General features: G+C 36.6%; 1 protein-coding gene across 1 annotated transcript in view; it reads right to left on the minus strand.

Moving 5' to 3' along the window:
* Positions 1-21,017, minus strand: part of Gpc5 (glypican 5) — a 518,959-nt gene that overhangs the window by 257,478 nt on the left and 240,464 nt on the right. Inside the window, exon 5 of the mRNA XM_050150430.1 lies at positions 20,240-20,365. Within this exon, the coding sequence (XP_050006387.1) occupies positions 20,240-20,365 (126 nt within the window). The remainder of the gene's footprint in view (positions 1-20,239; positions 20,366-21,017) is intronic.

Genomic DNA, 21,017 nt, shown 5'->3' on the forward strand with positions numbered 1-21,017 from the left:
TGGTCAAAAAAGACTAGAAGATATGCAGTAAAAGAGATCCAGGTGGACAAAACCCCAAATAGGCTCCAGTATTTGTCACTGCTGAGAGACAAATAGGCTCCAGTATTTGTCACTGCTGAGAGACAAATAGGCTCCAGTATTTGTCACTGCTGAGAGACAAATAGGCTCCAGTATTTGTCACTGCTGAGAGACATTTAATTTGGGTGCTCAAAGTCAAATCAAGCAACAAAATTTAATGGTATTTTGATTTCAAAAATTGGGTCTAAGGATATGTTGCTTTCGAAAAGAGATTCTGCTTTTGTTTCCACGGAAGATGAGGAACACTGATTCCTTCTGGTTTAACATGGTTTGATCAAGGAAGATCCCCTTAGTGATCTCCCATGGAAGCGATAGCCCAGATGATTCAATATCTTGGAATATCTCAAAATTTCCTTTGAGTTCTATATACAGAACAGCTTCAAGGCTGCTGGCTGAGATAACTCAGCCTCTAAATCAGTTCTTAAACATTAACTCTAAATTTTCTCACAGTCATTCAAAGATCACCAGTGCCTCCCAATCAGCAGGAAGTAGTCTGGAAAACTATTGCCAAATTCTCAAAACGCTGTTTATAAATGCTTATTTGCATTTAAGGGGGGTTGGTGATAGATTGCTATTGGTTACAGTCATTCTCCTTCTGTAGCACAATTAATAAAATCCAAGAGAGAGATATTAAAATTCAACCTGAAGACCAGAAAATCAAAGCAACCAGCCACTGGCTCTTATTTTTACCTCACTCCAAAAATGGTGATCCCACCTCTAGGAATCATCAAAATGAGACTGAACCTGAAACCTGTCTCCTCCCATCTTTTATTCCTCTCCAGTGCTGGGATTAAAGGTGTGCACCACTATCTCCTGGTTTCTATGGCAAACTAGTGTGACTACTGGGATTAAAGGTGTGTGCCACCACTGCCTGTTCTGTGTGGCTGATCAGTGTGGTTATACTACTGATCTTCAGGTAAGCCTTATTTATTAAAATAGAAATGAAATATCACTACATCCTTCTAAATGAAGAAAGGGGGATGTAATATAAAAAGAGGGAAAAAAGGATAGGTTATTTAATATACTTAATCCAAAAAACAACTGCTAATCTCCAAATATTTTGCATTGGTATAGATTTTAATTAATTGATAAAAATTTAAGGTTAATTTTGTTATACTCTATGTATATTCCTACTTTAATTTAAGGTATTATGTTCATGTATCCCATTTAAAAATACTGTATAATTAAGAAATATAAATTAATAGTCATCTAAAATAGTCAAACTTATAATCATGTTAGGTTTTCTAGATATACAGAGATATATTTCTGATAAATAGGTATCCTCAATCATTTTAAAGACTTACAGAATATGGCATTTGAAATGTTTTAGTAACTTTATGGAGTTTGTTTTTTTTTATGATAAACCAGATACGTTGATATTACCCATCCACTAGCTTGTTCATCACTGATGTATAATTTGTTAGTGATTGACATGAGCAGACCAATGAGAGGAATGTATACTCTGCCATCAGAACTTGCAGTCTAAACTTTGTTTGGTACTGCTAATGATTTCACCTGTGAGGGGACAGCAAAGCTTCATGAGTTCCTCTCCTCTATGAACGATCTTTGTCAGGACCAACCAAGATTTTTGGCTTCTTATGCTGGAAAGAATTTGGGGGCTAACAAGAATAGTGAAGTAAAGCTAGAAATTTTATTAAAGGTGTTTTCATATAGGATCAAACAAGAATGTTTAAAGGAAGAGACACTTAATAAAAGATGAATTGAGGATATGAATAAAGATTTCCATAAAATATATATCCAAGTGTATATTCAGAGTCCTTAAGGGAAAGTTAGCAATTAGCCATGTATACCATCCTGGTGGCATTCAGATTACATCTCAAAAAGTTTCTGTGAAAGCTGTTTTTCCCTTTCACATAGTAAATGAGATGCATGATGTAGTTCTATGTATGACTTGGATAGAATTAGAGGCTGACAAAGCAAGACCAAAAGCTTATGGGGTAGCACACAGGGATTTTCATGTATGATCTTTCTTTGTAATGGGGTTTCTGAAGGTAGTTCTAGGGAGCTGCGGGTATATGACTGAGAAGAGAGGAAGGCCCAGAGTGGTTACTAATTGCACAGGAATTCCTGTTTCTCTGCTGGCTAAAAAAACACCTTATTTCCCAAAGAAATCTCTTTTCTCTCTCTATCTGTCTGTCTCTATTTCTGTCTCTCTCTGTGTCTCTGTCTCTCTCTCTCTCTGCCTCTATTTCTCTGTCTCCCCCCCTTCCCTTTCCCATTGCCGCAACAGTATCTTGAGTTAGTAACTTGATATCTCAATTTATTTTTCTGAATTGCAGTACTAATAACACCTTCTTAATAAGTCGATGTAAAGGTGTGACAGAAAGCACTTTTAGCTATGACTAGGCTTCAGCTAACAGCAATATACATTATTTAATTATGTATAATCCAGTATTAATGTATAGACTCTATTCTCAGCCCTTCCATGGACTTTTGGATTGATGAACCAGAGCCACAGAGCTTTATATGCAGCTCACTGTTCCTGATCCATCTTAGACATAATGTTTCTTACATGGAGTACTCCCTCCTCTCAGGGTCTCAGCATCACTTTTCTTCACATAGCTGAATCTCATGGAGACTCTCAAAGTCAAGGTAAACTCCTGAAAATGACAGGCACCTGAGAAAGTGTGTGAGTAGATAAACCATGCCAAGAGTCAATACATAGTTTAGGAGGCCCAAGAGAAAGAAAGAGCCAGTTACTCATACTTTGTTTTAAAAATGCAGGGAAGATAAAATCTCAACACTGAAATGATTGCTCCAAAGTATAGAGCTCCAAAAAGATATTTGATGTGCTTGGACTGAAGGTGTGTGGGAAAGAGTAGAAAGAGTAAATCTAGGGGTGCAAAATCCTTCTTACTGTGAAGCAATTCATAAGGACTGAATTGCATTATTGATTTTTTAAAATAATAATCACCTGTGTGGGGAAATAATTTGCAGGAGAGGTAGTGGGTAGAGGGACAAACCTGCTTTTAAAATGAGGGAGTAGGAAATGAGAACATAAAAGCCGGAGCAGAAGAGAAAGCTGTAAACTAAGCTACCTGTCCAAGATAAAAAGGAGTGCACGCTACTTTTAACCTGTACATATATTTATAGATCAATGTACTTCTGAGAAATCACAAATTATGGTAATTTGAATTTCCAACAACTGAAATGCAACATTAGTTGCAACCCAAATGGTAGTGAAATATTGAGTGTACAGAAATAACCCTTAATTTAGTTCTGTGTTTGGCAGTCAGTTGTATAATTTTCTCTATTTTATAAAGATTTTTAGAAGTAGTTTCTCTGAAGCTGTGATATACATATGTGTTTAATAATATACATAGCAACCAAGTCCATAGTCTTTAAAGACTCACCTTCCTAAGTTACTACTGGATCATGGCAAATACTACATAAAAAGTATTTAAAACATGAATTGCAATAAAATCTATAAAAGGGTATGCTATATGTGTTTTTATTTTGCTGACCTTCGCTGTCACCTGGTCCCTTACCCCCATATATTTTTAAAAATAACAATGCCTTCTATCTATAAATAAGTGTACCATACAGACTTACATCATGCTCTTCATATTGCATTTGTGAGATTGTGCTTGGAATAAAGAATAAGAATGACAAGTTCTTTGATACTGTCTGTTGTAGGCTTTTTACATGCTTAATATTGATGTCTACAGTCACAATGATGATGGACATGCAAATAAGGTGGGAGGAACCCATGTAAGCAACAATTTTCAGCATAACATCTTAAGGAATCAATTTTAGAATATGATTTTGAAGTGTCTCAAACACATACATTACATACATTATTTTAGTTATCATATCATTTTATATTGTCTAAAATACAGGCAATGGTCTGAAGGTTTCAATCCTTTGTCATTAAGTAACTATAGATAAGGCAAGTTAGAGTTTAGCCTTTCTGATTTCATTTCTAATACTATTCCTTTGCTTAGACCAGCCCTTAAACCTCCAAGTGTGCCCCATGTGCACAATCACTTTATTCATTAAGTAGAATTCTTGCCCTTGTTGTAGCTGTCCTCTTCAAGATAGCTGGTGTCTTTGCTCTTATGGAATACTTTCGCTCCCTTGACACCACTCATTCTAACTTGCTCCTTCTTGCCCTTCAGCTCTCAGAAAAGTCCTTTGTGACATAAGAGCATATGTCATAGCTATATTCTTACTCAAGAGATTGTTGAAGAAATACTTTCTGATGAAGGGGAACGAAGGACACAAGGTAGAGTGGATGGTAGAAATATGGAGAAATTGAAAGAGGAATCTTAGCTATGTCTAGCCTCTTCTGACACACCAGGAAGCAAAAGAGGTATGAACTTAAGCCTGGAGCTGAACACATTTAGAGACAAGAAAGGTAATCTTTGTAAAACTCATAATGCAATGTCAATCCTGAAGTCTGGGGAGGGACTCTGAGAGGCATTTTATGGTTTTTGAGCCAGGTGGCAATTCTATGGGGCAGGCATTGAGAAGATGTGGTGAACCAATGATTCCATTAGTAGGGGGATTGACTATACTACAAATCAATGAAAATGTGTGGACTACAGTATGTACTCTGATCCCTTGCTCACTCTGACTTCCAAAAGCAATGTCAATGTCTTGCCATTGTAATATATTGTATAATAGGATGTGCTGAGGAGCTGTCCCATCATTCATAGCCAGAGTTCACTGCTACACATTATTTTCTTTGCTGTAGGATAATGTTCTTGTACATGGTAAAGATTTGTTACTCACAGTATTTAAAAAAAAAAACTGAATGGCCAGTAGATAGGCAGAAATCATAGGTGAGGCAATCAAACTTAGGAGAATTCTGGGAAGAGAAAAGGCAGCGACACAGTCACCAGCTAGATGCAGAGGGAGCAAGATGAGAATGCCTTACTGAGAAAAAATACCAAGCCATATGGCTAAACATAAATAAAAATTATAGGTTCATTTAAGTTGTAAGAGCTAGTTAGTAATAAGCCTGAGTAATAGGCCAACCAGTTTATAATTAATATAATCCTCTTTGTGTTTATTTGGGACTAAATGACTGTGGGAATTGGTGGGACAGAAACTTCTGTACACATCCTTTGGAGCCCAGAACCACATAACACAGTTATATACACATTAAAAAATGGTTGGTTAATGATCAACTGAGAGCAACCTAACATTTCATTACAGGAATTCCTCCCTAGTAATCTATCCTGCAGTACTTTACACTTTAAAATGTTAGACTTCTCTGCTTCATCAAAGTCAAAAAACAAGGACTCTTTACAACAAGGTTTCAGTGTGACTTCTCGCCAATTTCCCCATTATGCTGTCCACTCATAAGTTCTTCCTTGGTTTCTTTTGAATTAAGGTCTAAACATTTGTTTAGTGGCTAAAGTCTTCATCAAACTGAATGCTTTGTCATCTGGGCTGTTAGAAAACTTCTAGAGAAAAACATAGCACATTTGCAAGTAAAATGAACAGGAAACAGCTAATTAGGAATCCCCAAACAACAGTGCATTTCCCTAGGAATAGCATCATTTTTTTCTACCATAAGTAAATACAAATAATAATAAAGTTTGCAGGCGAATAGTCCCCAGAAGACACACATGAGAAATCATGATGAATTATGTCAATCTGCACACTAACAGATCTGTCTATGTATGCATTTTGAAGCTTTTGATGTTTACTTGGATGGAGTCCCAAAGAGAAGCTGACTTGCATGTCTGAATGGATAAACTCCTAATTAGCTGGCTGGTCCTGGCGCTTTTGCATTCTACAAATGGCTTCATCTGCCTGTCTGGACCAAGCAAAAACCTTTTGTCCAAAGAATATTTTTAAATTGCAGAAACAAGTGATATTGAAAACATGTTCAAGACACATACATCTCAATTAGAACGTTGAAAATGACCTGTAGAAAGTCTGCTTTCTTTAGACACTGTCTTTATTTCAGTTCAAATCAAGAATAAATGGTGGTTTTTTTTTTTCTCTAGGTTTTTTGAATTCTTGTATTTTTGGAGCTGTTATACTGGGAATGGGGAAGCTCAGTCTTATATTTTATAACCTGTAGCTCTACAGTTTATTGTGATTTTTAGGTAGACATCCCCAAGAAAGTGCTGTTATGGAAAAGTCTGTGCAGTGTGTGTGTGTGTGTGTGTGTGTGTGTGTAAAGGTATGAAAAAGAGAGGAAATTTTAAACATTCCACACCCTGATATGCTCTAAAAATTCAAATGTGGCCTAAAGAATTATTTTCCATCACTACTAAATGCCTAAGGAGAAAGTAATCAATGCCTTTTCTCCAGAAATGTACAATACTTAAAAACCTGATTAACATTTTCATACATTTGAGATACAAAATTCATTATGTAGAAGATGCTCTATTCATCAAAATGGAATCTTATTAAACAGCAACATTGCCCTAAAGAATTTGTTCAAACAAGAACTTAATACTGTCTCTATAGTAGGACTTGTCCTGTTATGACACCTGAACATCTTGAGTAGAGATGTTCATTACCTTACATCTTTACAGTTTTATAACACATATAAAATTAATTATATTAATAAAGCCAGTCATTAGTGGGGCACACAAGATGATTCAATGTGTAAAGATACTTGCTATCAAGGTTTATGATATGAGCTAAATTCCCAGAACCCACGTGCTGGAAAAAGACAGCCAACATCTGCAAGTTTTCCTCTGGCCTCCACATAAGCGCCATTTCACCGGAGCACCCCTCTCCCTAAGCAAATATATTTACTTAAAGTAAGTGCCAGTGTTTTCAATACTGTCATTTATGTAAGTTTTAGTGTATTGTGTTGTTTTGACATGGACTGAAAGTACATGGGACTATAAATAGTTTAAAAGCACATAGAAATATGATTAATTAATGAATACTCCTAAGCATACCCCCATGTTTCTTCTCATTTTGCTATTTTCAATTTATTTATATTTATGTGTTACTACATTTGAAGAAAATTTCTTACAGGTAAGCAGTTAATTCAGAGGTCTAGTGTCTTTGAATATTGATACAGATCACCTTGTTGCCCTTCTCAAGAAGCATGAATAATTCTCCTATCTAGAGACAAATATCTTTTTCTACATATTTTTGACAATGTCGAGAATTATAAATTTCATCTATCTATACCATATTAGTGAATTAAAAATAAATTTATTGGGTTGGTATTTTATTGAATTTAGTTGATTGTGCTCTTTTTAACTTGGCTTATATAAGGGTAAGACTAGAAATATCGTCCACCTTATGAATATTAGTCAAACTACAAATTCAATGCCCTGCACACTGTTTCACAGAGCCCAACTTCCTCCACCTTATGAATGTCCACTAAAATAACTGATAATATAAATGGAAAACAGACTTGGTGATGGAACACAAAGTTGAGGTTGAGTGGATGAGAAAGGAAGATGGGTGGATCTATGAAGCATTCAGGGAGGGGCTAATTACAATCAAAACACTTTGTATAAAACATTCCAACAATTAATCAAAACTTTGCATGTGGACAACCAGGTCAGAAACTTGTACAATTTTTTTTAAAGGGAGTGGGGCTAATAAGACTAGTGGTGATAATTAGTGGTTAGAGAGATTTCGGGAAAATCCAATGGTCCTGGAGAAACAAACTATTAAAACAAAATCTACTGTTCCTGCAGAATGATCTGTAAATAGTTGGGTTTGTCCTAATGAATGAGACCATAAAAGCAGATAATGTTATGTGATGAATCTGTCCTGTGGCAGTGGTAGACTCCCATTTTTCCTCCTGTGGTCCCTGTTCAATCTTGTCTGGTTAACTTCCGACAAAGGAGTTTTTCAAAAGTCCTTATTCTATTAGGAGGTTAAAAAATATTTTTCCAAAATTCTTATATTGACCTTGGTTCCTAATGCGGCAGCATTCAGAGGTGGAGTTTTGGGAGCTAATTTGATTATGAGTGCTTGAGCCATATCAGTGACTGATTAATGAGTTTAAAGGTAAATGTGAGGATGGGAGTAAGTTATTGGCATGTGTCTTCGTGTATATTTTGTCTCTACCCCTGAAGACCCTTGCATTCTCCTCTTACTTCCACCAACCCTGGCTGACTGGAGGTTGCCAACTTCCTTCTACCACATCCCTCGGCACCTTGTTTTACCTCACCATGTGACCAGAAACAGTGGGTCCAGATGCCATGACTAGAAATGTTTATAATTATGACTCTAATCAAACCTCTCCTCCTTCAAGATGGCTTTCTTGGGTATTTTGTTAATGTGGGGAAACAAGGCTAACTAATCCACTTCATAAAAGAGCCATTGTTATGGTCTAAAGATTTGTTCAAAACTCATGTGAAAATACAACTGCCATTGGAGCTACCCATTGTGGCTTCCTTACCTTTCCTACCTTAAGAGAGTAGTGAAATTATGAACCATTTCTCCTTCAAGTTGCTTCTGCTGAGTATTTGAGCATTGCAAAGAGAAAGTACCACAAGCACAGTCACCCTCCTTCTTTTTACCTTTCTGCCACTGAGGACTTCAATTATGCAAAGATATCCATGATAAAAAAAAATCCATGCCAGAATCCTAATCTTGGAAAGCACAGGACTATAACTATGAACAAATAAATCTTTCTTGTTTATAATTTATCAAGTCTCAGGTACTCTAATATTATGACACAAACATAAATATGATTGCTCAGAAAAATATTAGTTCTAATATTTGGTCTTTGACCCAGGTTCCTGATACAGATCTCCTAAGTCTTTTGCAATACCTTACATAGAAGCATCTAACAGCCTTAAATACCTTGACATATCCTGAGTGATAGAAACTCATTTACTTTTAGGTGGGAACACTTGGTAGGCTTTGCATGAGGATAGGTCACCAGAAAGATCAAACAATACTTGACAACTTGGAACTTAAGCTTTTCTCTTCCTGCTCTGGGGACTAGAGAGGACATGTAAAAAAAAAAAAAGTGACTCAGCTGATGATCAAAGAATATTAATCATTGATTTTTTTCAGACCTTCAAGTATTCTCCATCAATATTTAAGACCTTGGTGTTCAAAGAACATCCAAGTTGCTGATTTGAATGTGTGGAAGTGCTGGGAGCTTGGTTTGCCCAGAAAGGGTGTGGAAGCATCACATGCCTGGCCCTGGCTGCTGTAGCCTGACATTTAATCTTTATAGAGCCTTTCCCAGACATCCTTTGTCATCGGTTTCCAGTTCTCCCTTTTAGATCTTTCTATTAACTGACTGAAAACAAGCAAAGCGTTTCTCTGAACTCTGTAAGCCACTCTAGCAACTATCAAACCAAAGAATTTGAGTATGAAAATCTCCACATTTTAGCTACATCACACATGAGTGTGGAGAACTTGCCAATCTACTGTTTGTGAATGACTTCTGAAAGCAGCGCTCTCCACTTGTGGACTCAGTAGTAATTGTGATGGGTGCCAGACTGAGCTGAATGGGAGGAAAAGCAGCTGTGTGCAAAGAGCTGGAGAGGCTATGGATGTGTGAGAAGCTACTACATTTGGTGTAATAAGGGATCTGAGTTGAATGTGAATGCAGAGAGAAAACTGGTTAGTGCCAGCCCACTGCAGCTTGAAATGCCCAGACTGCTTAAACACCTAGAATGAACCACCAAGTACTTCTCTGACTGGGGTAGCTTTATTTACCCTTTAGAGAGTCTTAATTAAAAGAAACCCTTTGTCATTTGTATGTCTCACACACTCACGTTCCTTATGTTCTGCAGCCACATGAAGCATGAAGTTCTCTCTTCTTGGAGAAGTTCGGTCTTCCCACATTAGCTTGAATGCGATCTCTCCACAGAGGTCTTTCATAGTATTTACAGAACACAGCCTCTTCCTCACCCCAGCTCTGCAACACTAGCCCGTGAGAAAAGTTTATTGTTCCTCACCTAAAACAGTGATGGTGATTGTTAATTTTATTTGGTAACACACTTAGGATATTGTACTCACTGGGAATACTATACTCGCTGATTAGATTGGTTTTAAGTCTTCATGTTGGCGTAAAAGGCTGTTTTCAGGTTTGGTTAATTATTGATTAAACTTGTAGACATCGACTAAAGCATTTTACTGTCGATGGGGTAAAGAGGCCTCTGTCTTTCAGTAGAAATTTTTGGGGTAAAGACTTAAATCCTCCAAAAACTGAGAAATTCTACCTCCTGACTATGTTTAAACTTAAGATGGCAATGTAACTTCTGACTGGGGCTGTCAGCTTGCTCATCTTCCCTGGGGATACTGGAATATCTGTCTCCTGTAATGATCCAAGCATGTAGGCACACCATTAGACTAGCTTGTATTTATCAGCAATCTGCCTGTGTCAGTCTACTTGTGTCTGTAGTTCGGATCCTAAGTGTTCTCCAATAGCCCATATGGTCAATTCTTTTTTTTTTTTTTTTTTTTTTTTTTTGGTTTTTCGAGACAGGGTTTCTCTGTAGCTTTGGTGCCTGTCCCGGAACTAGCTGGCCTCGAACTCCCAGAGATCTGCCTGCCTCTGCCTCCCGAGTGCTGGGATTAAAGGCGTGCACCACCACCACCCAGCTCATATGGTCAATTCTTGATCCCTAGCTTGTTACTATTATGAGGAGTTAGGATCTTTGAGATGAAGAGCCTAGCAGGAGATCTTTCTGTCATAGGGGATATGTCTTTGAACACTGGGACCTAAATTCCTTATTCTCATTATGCTTCCCAGACAAGAGTCGAGATGTTTCGCTCTGGCACATATGTGAAGCCACACAAGTTGACCAAGTTGACTACAGACCCAAACCAATGTGTCCAGTCATAGACTGATACCTCTCTAAACAGTGATCCTTTTCTTTCTGTAAATTGATTAATCTAAGTTATTTCCTCCAGTAATAGAAAACTAACATTATAACTACATATAGTATGTGTGCACATAAAAATACATACGCAAATAGGCATATATTATTCTATTTGCATATGAATTATATGTATATATGTGTATATCTATATCTTTATATATGTGTATATAGTATATATCTATTTATCCATGTGGGAGTATGTGTGTGCATATGTGTAAAACAAACTGTTTTGAAGAAAGAAGGGTTTGGTTCTCTCTCTCTCTGTTTTTTAAGGAAGCCGAAATTAATAACACTCTACAGAACTGTGCCATTTTACACTGCAGTTTTCCCCCATTCTTCTTCTGTAGAAATACATATTATAATTTGGTAATCATTTCAGCTAAACCACAATTGAATTCTGAACCAATTCACCATATACAGTTTTCACTTAGCAACAATTTTTATATTTTAATATATCTTGCTCACTAAAAGATGATCACTTTAAAGCCTATCTAAGCTCTTATTGTTTTACTGATTCAATATATTTCGATTTTCTCTACAATAAAATGACCAACATTTCATCCACACATGTTGTACTTAAGTGTAATTTCATATTTACTTTATGTGAAGTTCTTATAAATGAATTTATATCCTTCCACAAGTATATTCCCACCTCTGTGACTAGCAATCAGTGTTACTATACAGAAGGCCTTCCTTGATATCAAATAGGACCCAAGAATGGGTAAGATTTTATGCCATATCAGTAGGTTGTTCCCCGCTGATAGATGTTGATAGATGAAATACTTTGGCTATGTAGTCTTTCTTAGAACTGACTGGTTTTTTATTTATAATAATGTATTTACACTAGCTTGTTGATGAAGTCAACTCTAGATGTTTGCAGAGAATGGGCTTTCACACACAATCCCTCTTCTCCTAGCTTCCACTTAATGTTCTTTCTGTGTACAATGAAATGTTGTTCATGACACTTTCCAAATGTTTCAATGTGAGATCCATTTCCTTCATAATCCTAAGACTTTTAAATTAGTTAATAACTCAAAGGCATAACAGGCAGCATCTATAGATGTTGTGATATGTAAAATTCATTATATACTCTACTTTTCAAAGTTCCATCTCAAAACAAAAATAATTTGTATTCCTGGGTCTCTCCAAATAAAGGAATAAAAGTATTCAGAATAATCTGGAGAAAATCAAATCTTCATAAAGTCTGACACACAACCATATTACTTGTACAAGCCAAATATAAAGGGCAATAAACTACTACTACCACACTTATTAATGTGGAAATCATCCTGCCATTGGGTATTGCAAAACTCTTTTTAACAACTTCTAACAGGTTCCCTTACTTTGAGAAATACATCAGAGGAGAAGATCTGCTGACTTTAGCAATAAAATGTACATGTAACTGATGAGTTATGCATATAAATAAAATGAGACTACAGTGGGATCTATTTGGAGAAAAATACAAATGAATGATTACATTTCTAATATATCCTCATATGTAACAATCACTGTCTAATAAATTTATTGCTGTTATGCAAAAATATAGAACCTAGTCTGAGCAAAAGTATCTCTATCTGTTTTATTTATAAGAAACAATTCTGAGTGTGACTATGAAGGTGAAGTATTAAACCGCTCTTACTATAAAGCAGAATTACCATGCTGGAACACAGTAAGATTGCTGCTGTTTTCAAGAACACGATCTGAAAGTCACAAGTCAGGATAACTGTGATGAAAACTGGACCCCCAGACAGATCAGCTTCTGTGTTAAATGGTCTGGAAAAGACTCTTTAGGTTTCCACTTCAAAGAACTATTATCTTGTTTTCCTTTCTTACCCCTCTCTAGTCAGAGCCTCTGATAGAAGCATGTAATAAGTTAAAAATAGTCTATTTGAATGGTGTCAACCTGCAAGAAACTGAGTTGACACACAGTGATGGCTGATGTCCAACTCTATTTTGTTCCAAACCTTCTGGTACAGTATAGATTTCCTTGGTGAACTCAATGGTTGAAAAGAAGTGGTAATATGTACATCTACCTTAGAACTATCCTGTTTCCCAGAACAACATGATGAATGGTTTGCTGGAGATTTGGCACGGTTTTCTTGTCAACTAATGGTTCAATATGATCAACACCAAGCCTAGCCCACAATCAACTATTCCTAAACTCCTGCTTAGGAAATTTTCACTTTTATCTCTGAAAATCTTTGTATTTTAATGTTATCTCTCTCCTGAAAAGACTAACCCGCTACATGGGTAGAAAACACACCTTTTCCCAAGCTGAAGTATTTGAGTAGCTCTTAAAAATAATTTTTCTGCCCTGTGGGAAGGGAACCCTGATTGCTCTTTGGGCTGATGAGGGAGGGGGACTTAATTGGGGGAGGAAGAGGGAAAGGGAAGGCGGCGGTGGGGAAGAGACAGAAATCTTTAATAAATAAATTTTAAAAAAAATAATAATTTTTCTGTACTTCTAACCCTAGTAAGATAGGATCTAATTTAGTATTTGGGAAGGAATCACCTCCTAACCCCAGTCCTGTATATGTCCTTTTAGATTATTTTAAACTTAAAATTATGTTTATGCACATGTGTCTGTATGTAGTATATGCGTACAAGTTGCGAAGGGAGGCCAAAAGGGGAGTCAGAGCCCCTGAAGGTAGTGTTACATGGGGTTTTTACCTGCTTGATATGGGCTCTGGAACCCCAGCTGAAACCATCTGTACAAACAATACACATTATTTACTGTCATGGCATCTCTCCAGCTCTTATTGTTTTGACTAATTGACAAGTTACCCTTCACATATGTTGATGTTTCCAAATAATATTCTTCTGTTATAACTCATCCACTTATGGGAGTTCAAAAACAGAGAGATGTTGACCCTGAAGTAAATGAGCAGATCTTACTTAACCATAGTGATTCAACATTTGTGAAATCTTTACTCTGTGGTAGCTAACATTCTGAGTTCCTTATATAAATAGTTCAACAAACTTCACGTATCGAGGTGATATTTCTTTCAGTCACAGTGTAAATATACAAAAATTGCTACAAGTTAATGAGTATAAAATTGAGATTGGGCGGGGAGGAGATCCAGAAGAGTTGTAGTAGGTAGTAGGGGACAGGAGTAACAGAGCAACGGATATGGTCTTAAGTACATTGTACTCACATAAGATTATCAAAAAAAAGACAAATTTTAAATCTTTAAAAAACCAATGGATGTTCCTGTAGATCATTCACAAGTGGTTACCAGCTGTGAACATTTGACAGCCTCTTTCTGAATTCCTGGGTGCACTGCAGTGACGGAGAAGCAGCTTGTCTTTAGGTGGTGAAGACAAGCTAGGGAAGCTGATGTGAAAAGAGCATGGCGGGAGAATGAGGAATCTGAGCAGTTACAAATGGTGAGAACGTAGCTTGGAGGCCGCCCAGTGCTCACTAGTTCGTACAAGGATAGATGTTCTCCCGTTCTGTTTCATGCTTCAAAGTCTGCAGGGTGAAGAGTTTCTCACAACTATAAAGATTTTGTCAATTACAGCTACATCTGACCACGATTTGTTTCTTCTGGCTCCTGATCTACTTGGAAGATGGGATCCTATCAATAGTTTCTATCTCTAATTCTCTGCCCCAGTTTCTAGAACATTGTGTGGACAGATAAGATGCTTAACAATGTTTATTTACTATGTCTTCCAATTTTTCATTACTATGTTTTCATATTACACTTTATTATATTTACTAATATTTACTATATATTTTTATTAAATGGATGAGTGGAAACCCATGTCACCTTCTGTTTATTATTTCTGGATGTAATCAGTCAAATAGGAAATCTCTTATTTGAAGTAATGCTGGAATTTATGCTTTTCCTATTTTAGAATCTGACTTGTTATGTTCTACCAGCTTTTAAATTTTATTCCTCCAAATATTAGGGCTATCACTTGCCTAACTTAATATTCTATTCTATTATCTTCACATGGAAAGTGCTTTCAGATTCTCCCACCATCTCCAAACACTCTTGACCATACTACCTATTTTGTGTTTATGCATCAGAGAACAAGATGACACATGGTATATGTTCTTTTGCCTTCCGTGTGAGTTGAGAAGTATGATAGGTTACATGCATACAACTTTGGTCCCATAGCTTGACATCACCTTAACTATACAAAACTTTAGGCTAAAAGAACCACATGAGAAAATTTCTTTGAGGAAATGTTAGAATACTGTGGCATTTCCCTATTTCTTCATCCTAAGTGAAAGACTCAAGTAAGGGTTCCCTACAAGTGGGAAGGTATAAAAGCCTCATTGTTAACACATGCAGTGGAAGCCCACCTAGTGACAGAGAAAGAAACACAAGTCAAACTAGACTCCCACCAAAACCAGAGGCGGTGAGGAAAGGATTCCGTGGTTTCTATGGCAGGTCATGTGGAAGAAGAGAAACCTTATAATCGTCTGAGCACAAAGAGACATACTGTGAGATAGAGAAATGAGGGGAGGTGTTGCCTTAGAAAAGAGAGGGGAGGCATTGCCTTGAACACACTGAGACACTTTTCAAGTTTAAATTCCTGCCAGCCAGGGGCATCAGTAAAAATATCATAAATATAATCAGTCACAGAAGGTAGTCTTTTAATATCTTCTTATATTTACACCATCTTTTCATACTAATATTTCTCAACTCCAAAACTCTCAGGTAGATATGGAGAGTTAGAAGAAGTTGAATTAGTACCTTTCAGGGTTGACACACAGTGTAGAAATTGTTCACACCCACTATATGTCTCCTAGATTCAACCAGAGCTTAACTGGAAAGAGTATAAACAAACACATTGAATGCATTTTAGATTTTCAAGTATTAAGTAGTGCTGGGTTGCTGGGAGCCGATTTGAGTGGCTGCCATTACAAGATGGCATTTGGCCTCGGCCTCGCTTGATACCATAATAAAGGTTGCAGTTCTTCCACTAGAAAACAGGATGAGTTGTTGCGATCTAGCTGCCCACACTTCCCCTGACAGGCAGGGGAACTTCCTTGTGGTCTGTAATTGACAGGGATGTTTCCCTGCTTTCTTTCCTGCCGGTGGGTCTCCAGAAAAGCAGTCAAAGTATCAAAGGTTGTTAGGCAGACTCCCTATATAAGCAGCTACAGCTCAGAGCTCCGGGCCCCTTGCTTTCTGCTCTCCCTTCAACCAAGAGGCTCCAATAAAGCGTGATTTGGGAAGAATCCTCGTCTGGTGGCTGTTCTTTCCTGCTGGTCAGGGAGTTCGCCGCACTGGGTGCTTCCGATGTACAATTTACACTGCTTATAAAACTGATAACCAAGCATCCTATTGGCACCACAGTGATTCAAACGACCCTAAAATTGGTCATGATTTTATTTATGAAAAGTTTTCTAGTGGATTTATTGCTACAGTTTATATTTTTGCCTGCCAAGGAGCAGCTCTGAGAATAATGATGGACCCTTAAAAAGAGACAACTGCTTATCAACTCAGCAAGTCCCCAGAATATCCGTTAGTATTGGCTATGAACTCTTAAACAATAGAATGATCACTCCAGAGACTACATATAAAATTCTAGTCAGAAAGTATACAAGATAACACAGCTAGAAGCTAGTTGTTATGTGAAAGAGTCCACAGCTGAGTGTGCTACAAATGTATTCCATATTTGTTGCAAATTTACATATCAGATACACCTATATGTATCCAGTAGGACTCAGAATATAGACTCCTCATGTGATGAATATATATACAGCCTATTTCATTTTCATGATTCAAGAAGGGGCATGTCTCAGTTCTCCCCTTACAAAATGTTATACATTCTGACTTAACATTTTTTTCAAGGTTTACTACTGTTTTATTTGTAAGAGTGTTTGCTTTCATGGATGTATGTCACCACATTTATACCTTGGAGGGCAGAAGAAAGGATCCCTCTAGAGCTAGAGTTACAGAGTGTTGTGAACTGCAATACGGGTTCTGGGAACTGGACTTGAGTCCTCAGGAAGATTAGTAATTGCCCTTAACCTTTAAGCTACCTTTCCAGCATGTGAGTTCATACTTTTGTCATTTTACAAGCATTTGCATTTTTTATACATCCCCAACACTACACCCTCATCTCTTTGTTGAGATGATGCTGACTAATATGTTTTAGCCCAACACATCTGAGATTAGAAGAGCTGTCTGGACTTCAGTTTCACAATGTTAATTGAATACATTCCAGGAAATACTCATAATCCTATTGTTAAACTGGAGAAAAAATGAGAACAGCATCCAGAGTTAGAGACAGGTGGACATTTTAGGATCCATACCTCTTCTTCTACACTGTCAGGTGTTCAGCTTCACTTAAGAACCTAGTGTCAACTGCCTATCATCAAGATTATTTCCCAGTCTAAATGTGAATTTGCAGTACCACTTATTGCTGTGGTTCTCAATCTGTGATTTGAGATTCCTTTGAGGCACAAACAACTCTTTCACAGGGCTCACCTAAGACCATCAGAAAACAGATATTTACATTACAATTCCTAACAGTAGCAAAGTTACAGTTAAGATGTAGTAATGAAAATAATTTTATGCCCGGGAGTACCCATAACAGGAGGAACTATATTAAATGGTCGCAGCATAGGAAGGTTGAGAACCACTGTCTTGTGGACTTCATTTCCCTATAGTTCTGTTATCTTCTGAAAAATCACTCATGTGTACTCAATGATATTAATCACTTTTACCCTTCTTTAATAAAATGGATTTACTCTAAAAGAAATTAGAATAGAAGAAAGACGATGTGGTATATAAACGTAAAAACCTTTGTAGCTAGTACAATACATTGGGGGTCTAACACAGGGAGTTCATTCTACTAAAACATGAAATGAAAGTAGAATTTTGGCTAAGTGGTATATGTAGTTGCCTGGAGAAAATAATTTAGCTGGAAATTACTCATTTTAATAGTGGAGATTTTACACTCTATAGTAGATTCCTGAGATGAATAAGCCCACAAATTACATTTTTGAACACCCTCTACTTCTCAACCAATTATATTTGGTGTGAGTATGAAAAAAATTATGGGTAAAGGCTAGCGGCAAGGAAGGACTGAATGCAGGAATTTTCATTTTTGGTGATGAGTAAGTTCATAAAATATATTCCATAGTCAAGTATATAATCAGAAACTAAACTTCCCAGTATCCATTCTGAATGGCTACTCTAAGTTCACTGAGTTGTACAGTTTTTCATCTGATTAATTTTGATGCATGAGATTTTTGCAACATTTTAAAAATGAAAGTAAAAAAAATTAAAGGAAAAGTGTGGTTTGGAAATATTTACAAACCTAAGAGGACATGTGTCATGAACAGTGGACAGCAATTGGCAGCAGTCAGGTGTCAAGTCACAAGGAATATTGTGACCTAAAAACACAGTTTGCAGGAAACGCCAGTGGTCACTCCATGGATCCATTCCGAACACTGGAGAACTGATTGGCTTCCAATGAAGATCCTAACATGAGAACTAGACCACTTGCTTTGTAAAAATAGATGAAATACAATTAAACACTATAGGAACAGAAATAACAAAAGATTAAAAGCAAAATAGCTTTCCTGATAGTCGATGGATAAAGTGAAGAAAAGAAATTACTGCCGAGAAAAGAGTCCTGGTTGAAATAGAAAATGGTAATAAGCTAAGTACAAAGTTAAGAGTGCTAACGTTGGTCTATTTTTATTTGATTTTAAAAACTTGGTCATAATCATTTAAGGAAATGATCACCTTAACATAAGAACTACAGAGAAAAAAGATGGATTGTGCCAGAAGCATTAGGGAACATTAACTAAATCAAGATAAAGTAGAAACATTGTGGCTTATTAATTTTACTAGAGTAGTTAACAGCTCCTGGCTGTTTCAAGGGCTAATGTAGAGATGCTGAATTCCTGGATATCAAGGGAGAGTTACTAGATTTCCTGTCTATTAAAAGCAAGCCCTGCTAATTAAGGGGCTGTCACCTAAACTTCACTGCCCAGAGGGAAGTGAACCATTGAACGATCAATTTACAATCACAGATAACGGAGGACAGAGTAGGGACTGGCATGCCTTCGGAGAACAATTTTGTTTCAAGATAATGAAAGCATGCTACAGAAGATGGACCTTCAGAGATGCAGATTAGAGATTGCGGCAGCAGCTCAATTTCATCTAAAATCAGAAACTTGACCTGTTGACCTCAGTGTTATAGCGGAGTGTATGCCAGGAAGGCTGCCATTAAAAATACTGAAATTAAAATAGACTTTGTTTCAGAGGCAATACTCTCCTTATGCTACAGATATTTGAGACATTTTTCTCTTTCATTCACAAGGTACTCCAGGTCTCCTGTTTTTACCCAGTTTTGCAGACTGGGTAAGCAACTGATACAGAAGCATCTCTATGACGAACCTCTGAAGCAGCACAGCTGTGCACATAAATAATCTTATCAGTCACCTCCTAACAAATGGCTGCAGGAGAAGAAACACTGCCAACATAATCACTCCAGTCTGATAACGAATGATAAAAATCAATCTTGGCAACCAATTTAGTGTGTTGATGTATTTGGCATAATTTCCTCAGGATGAACGTGATGGTATTATAACCTACCATGAAGAGGATAATAGTCTTCACCCCTAAATATGACACACATCCACTTGGTTTCAATCTTCTCAAAATTGAATGGCATTTTTTTAAGTAATGGTATATCTTTAAAATGAATGTCTAAAGCAAAATACACATACAGCTTTTCACTGGGGATATTGCTACATTTTTTTTTCTAAAAAACAAAAATTAGTTTAAAATATCAGTCATCTGGACTCAATATTTTATAGAAATGCTATTAAGGCAATTCAGAAGTTCAACATTAAAACATCTATTAATGCTTTAACACATGTCAGCAAACTGTTATGAAGATCTGAATTAGAAACTTAAAACTATTAATAGCACTTCTTATGAAGTGAATTTTTACTTTTTACAAACAATAAATAAAAATAACAAACAGGAGTGTGTGAGTGGAACGTGTATTTCATCTTATGATTTAGAAATACTGTTTTGTCCCCTTTCAATCTTATTTCTGGATGAGTAGTGAAGTTTCAGTGAGTTTTCTCACAATCTAATATTCATGAAGTTAAAAAAAGATACTTAATAAAAACAACTAGACAGAAGCTAGCAGTTTTGAGGTTGGGGTTGTGTGTAAGTTGGAGACAGGTGGACTTGATGAAAGCTTTAAATCAGCACAAAGTGCCTTCAGAGTGAAATAATAAGAAGGATCAGAATAATCAGAGACACTGAAAAGGTCTGACTAACCTGTGTGGTAAAGTGCCAAGAGTTATGCATCTATTCAGCTCCACCAGAAGAAAGTGAGGAAGGAAAGGAATTCTACACAGAACTTACCTTTTCACTATGTCCTCCCCATTCCAGCAGGGCCGTCCTTCAGCAGCAGCTAATTCAGTGATGCAAAGCTGGTCAGCCAGGCCACCATAGAAAGACCTGTGCAGTCTAAGGCTGCTGATGAATTCTCTAAATGGAGAAAAAGATAACATTAACCCATAGAGAGGATCCACATAAAAATTACTACAAACTCCTTATAGAATACTATATTTTACTTATTTTTATATATTTAAGACATCTTTCTAACAACCAGTAAAGTTATTTGATAGAAGAATGCCATCTTAATATCTACATTTGTTTTTTGAATAAAAAAATTTACTGGCTATGAGTCTTATTTTAAAGACAAAAGCATTTTGAGTACCATGTACACACACACACACACACACACACACACACACACACACACCACCTTCAGTCTCCCTAAATCCTTCCCAAGTCACTGTATCTAAACACAGAAACACAAAATATTTTCTATCCTATATGGAAAACATCAGGCTTACAACATGCTAATGAATTGCCTCCTGAATAAAGGTTTATTCAACTTATGTTTCTGAGTCTTTGGTAACAAGGAATACAAAGTAGTAAGTTTTTATTATACATGACTCTAAGCCCTAGATATAAAATATTTCAGAAGTACCACAGTAAAATTTAATAGAGTGAAGAATGTTTAGTATATCAACTAAGGTTTGCTTTTTTATATATTCACATTCTATTTCTCCTGCCCCTGAGGATTATACAAGGGAAAGTTCAATGATAATGAAGAAATTTGCATTTTTTTGCT

This window comes from Alexandromys fortis, unplaced genomic scaffold, assembly GCF_014885135.2.
Source record: "Alexandromys fortis isolate MF-2015 unplaced genomic scaffold, M_Fortis_MF-2015_v1.1 scaffold_66, whole genome shotgun sequence".
Taxonomy (NCBI): domain Eukaryota; kingdom Metazoa; phylum Chordata; class Mammalia; order Rodentia; family Cricetidae; genus Alexandromys; species Alexandromys fortis.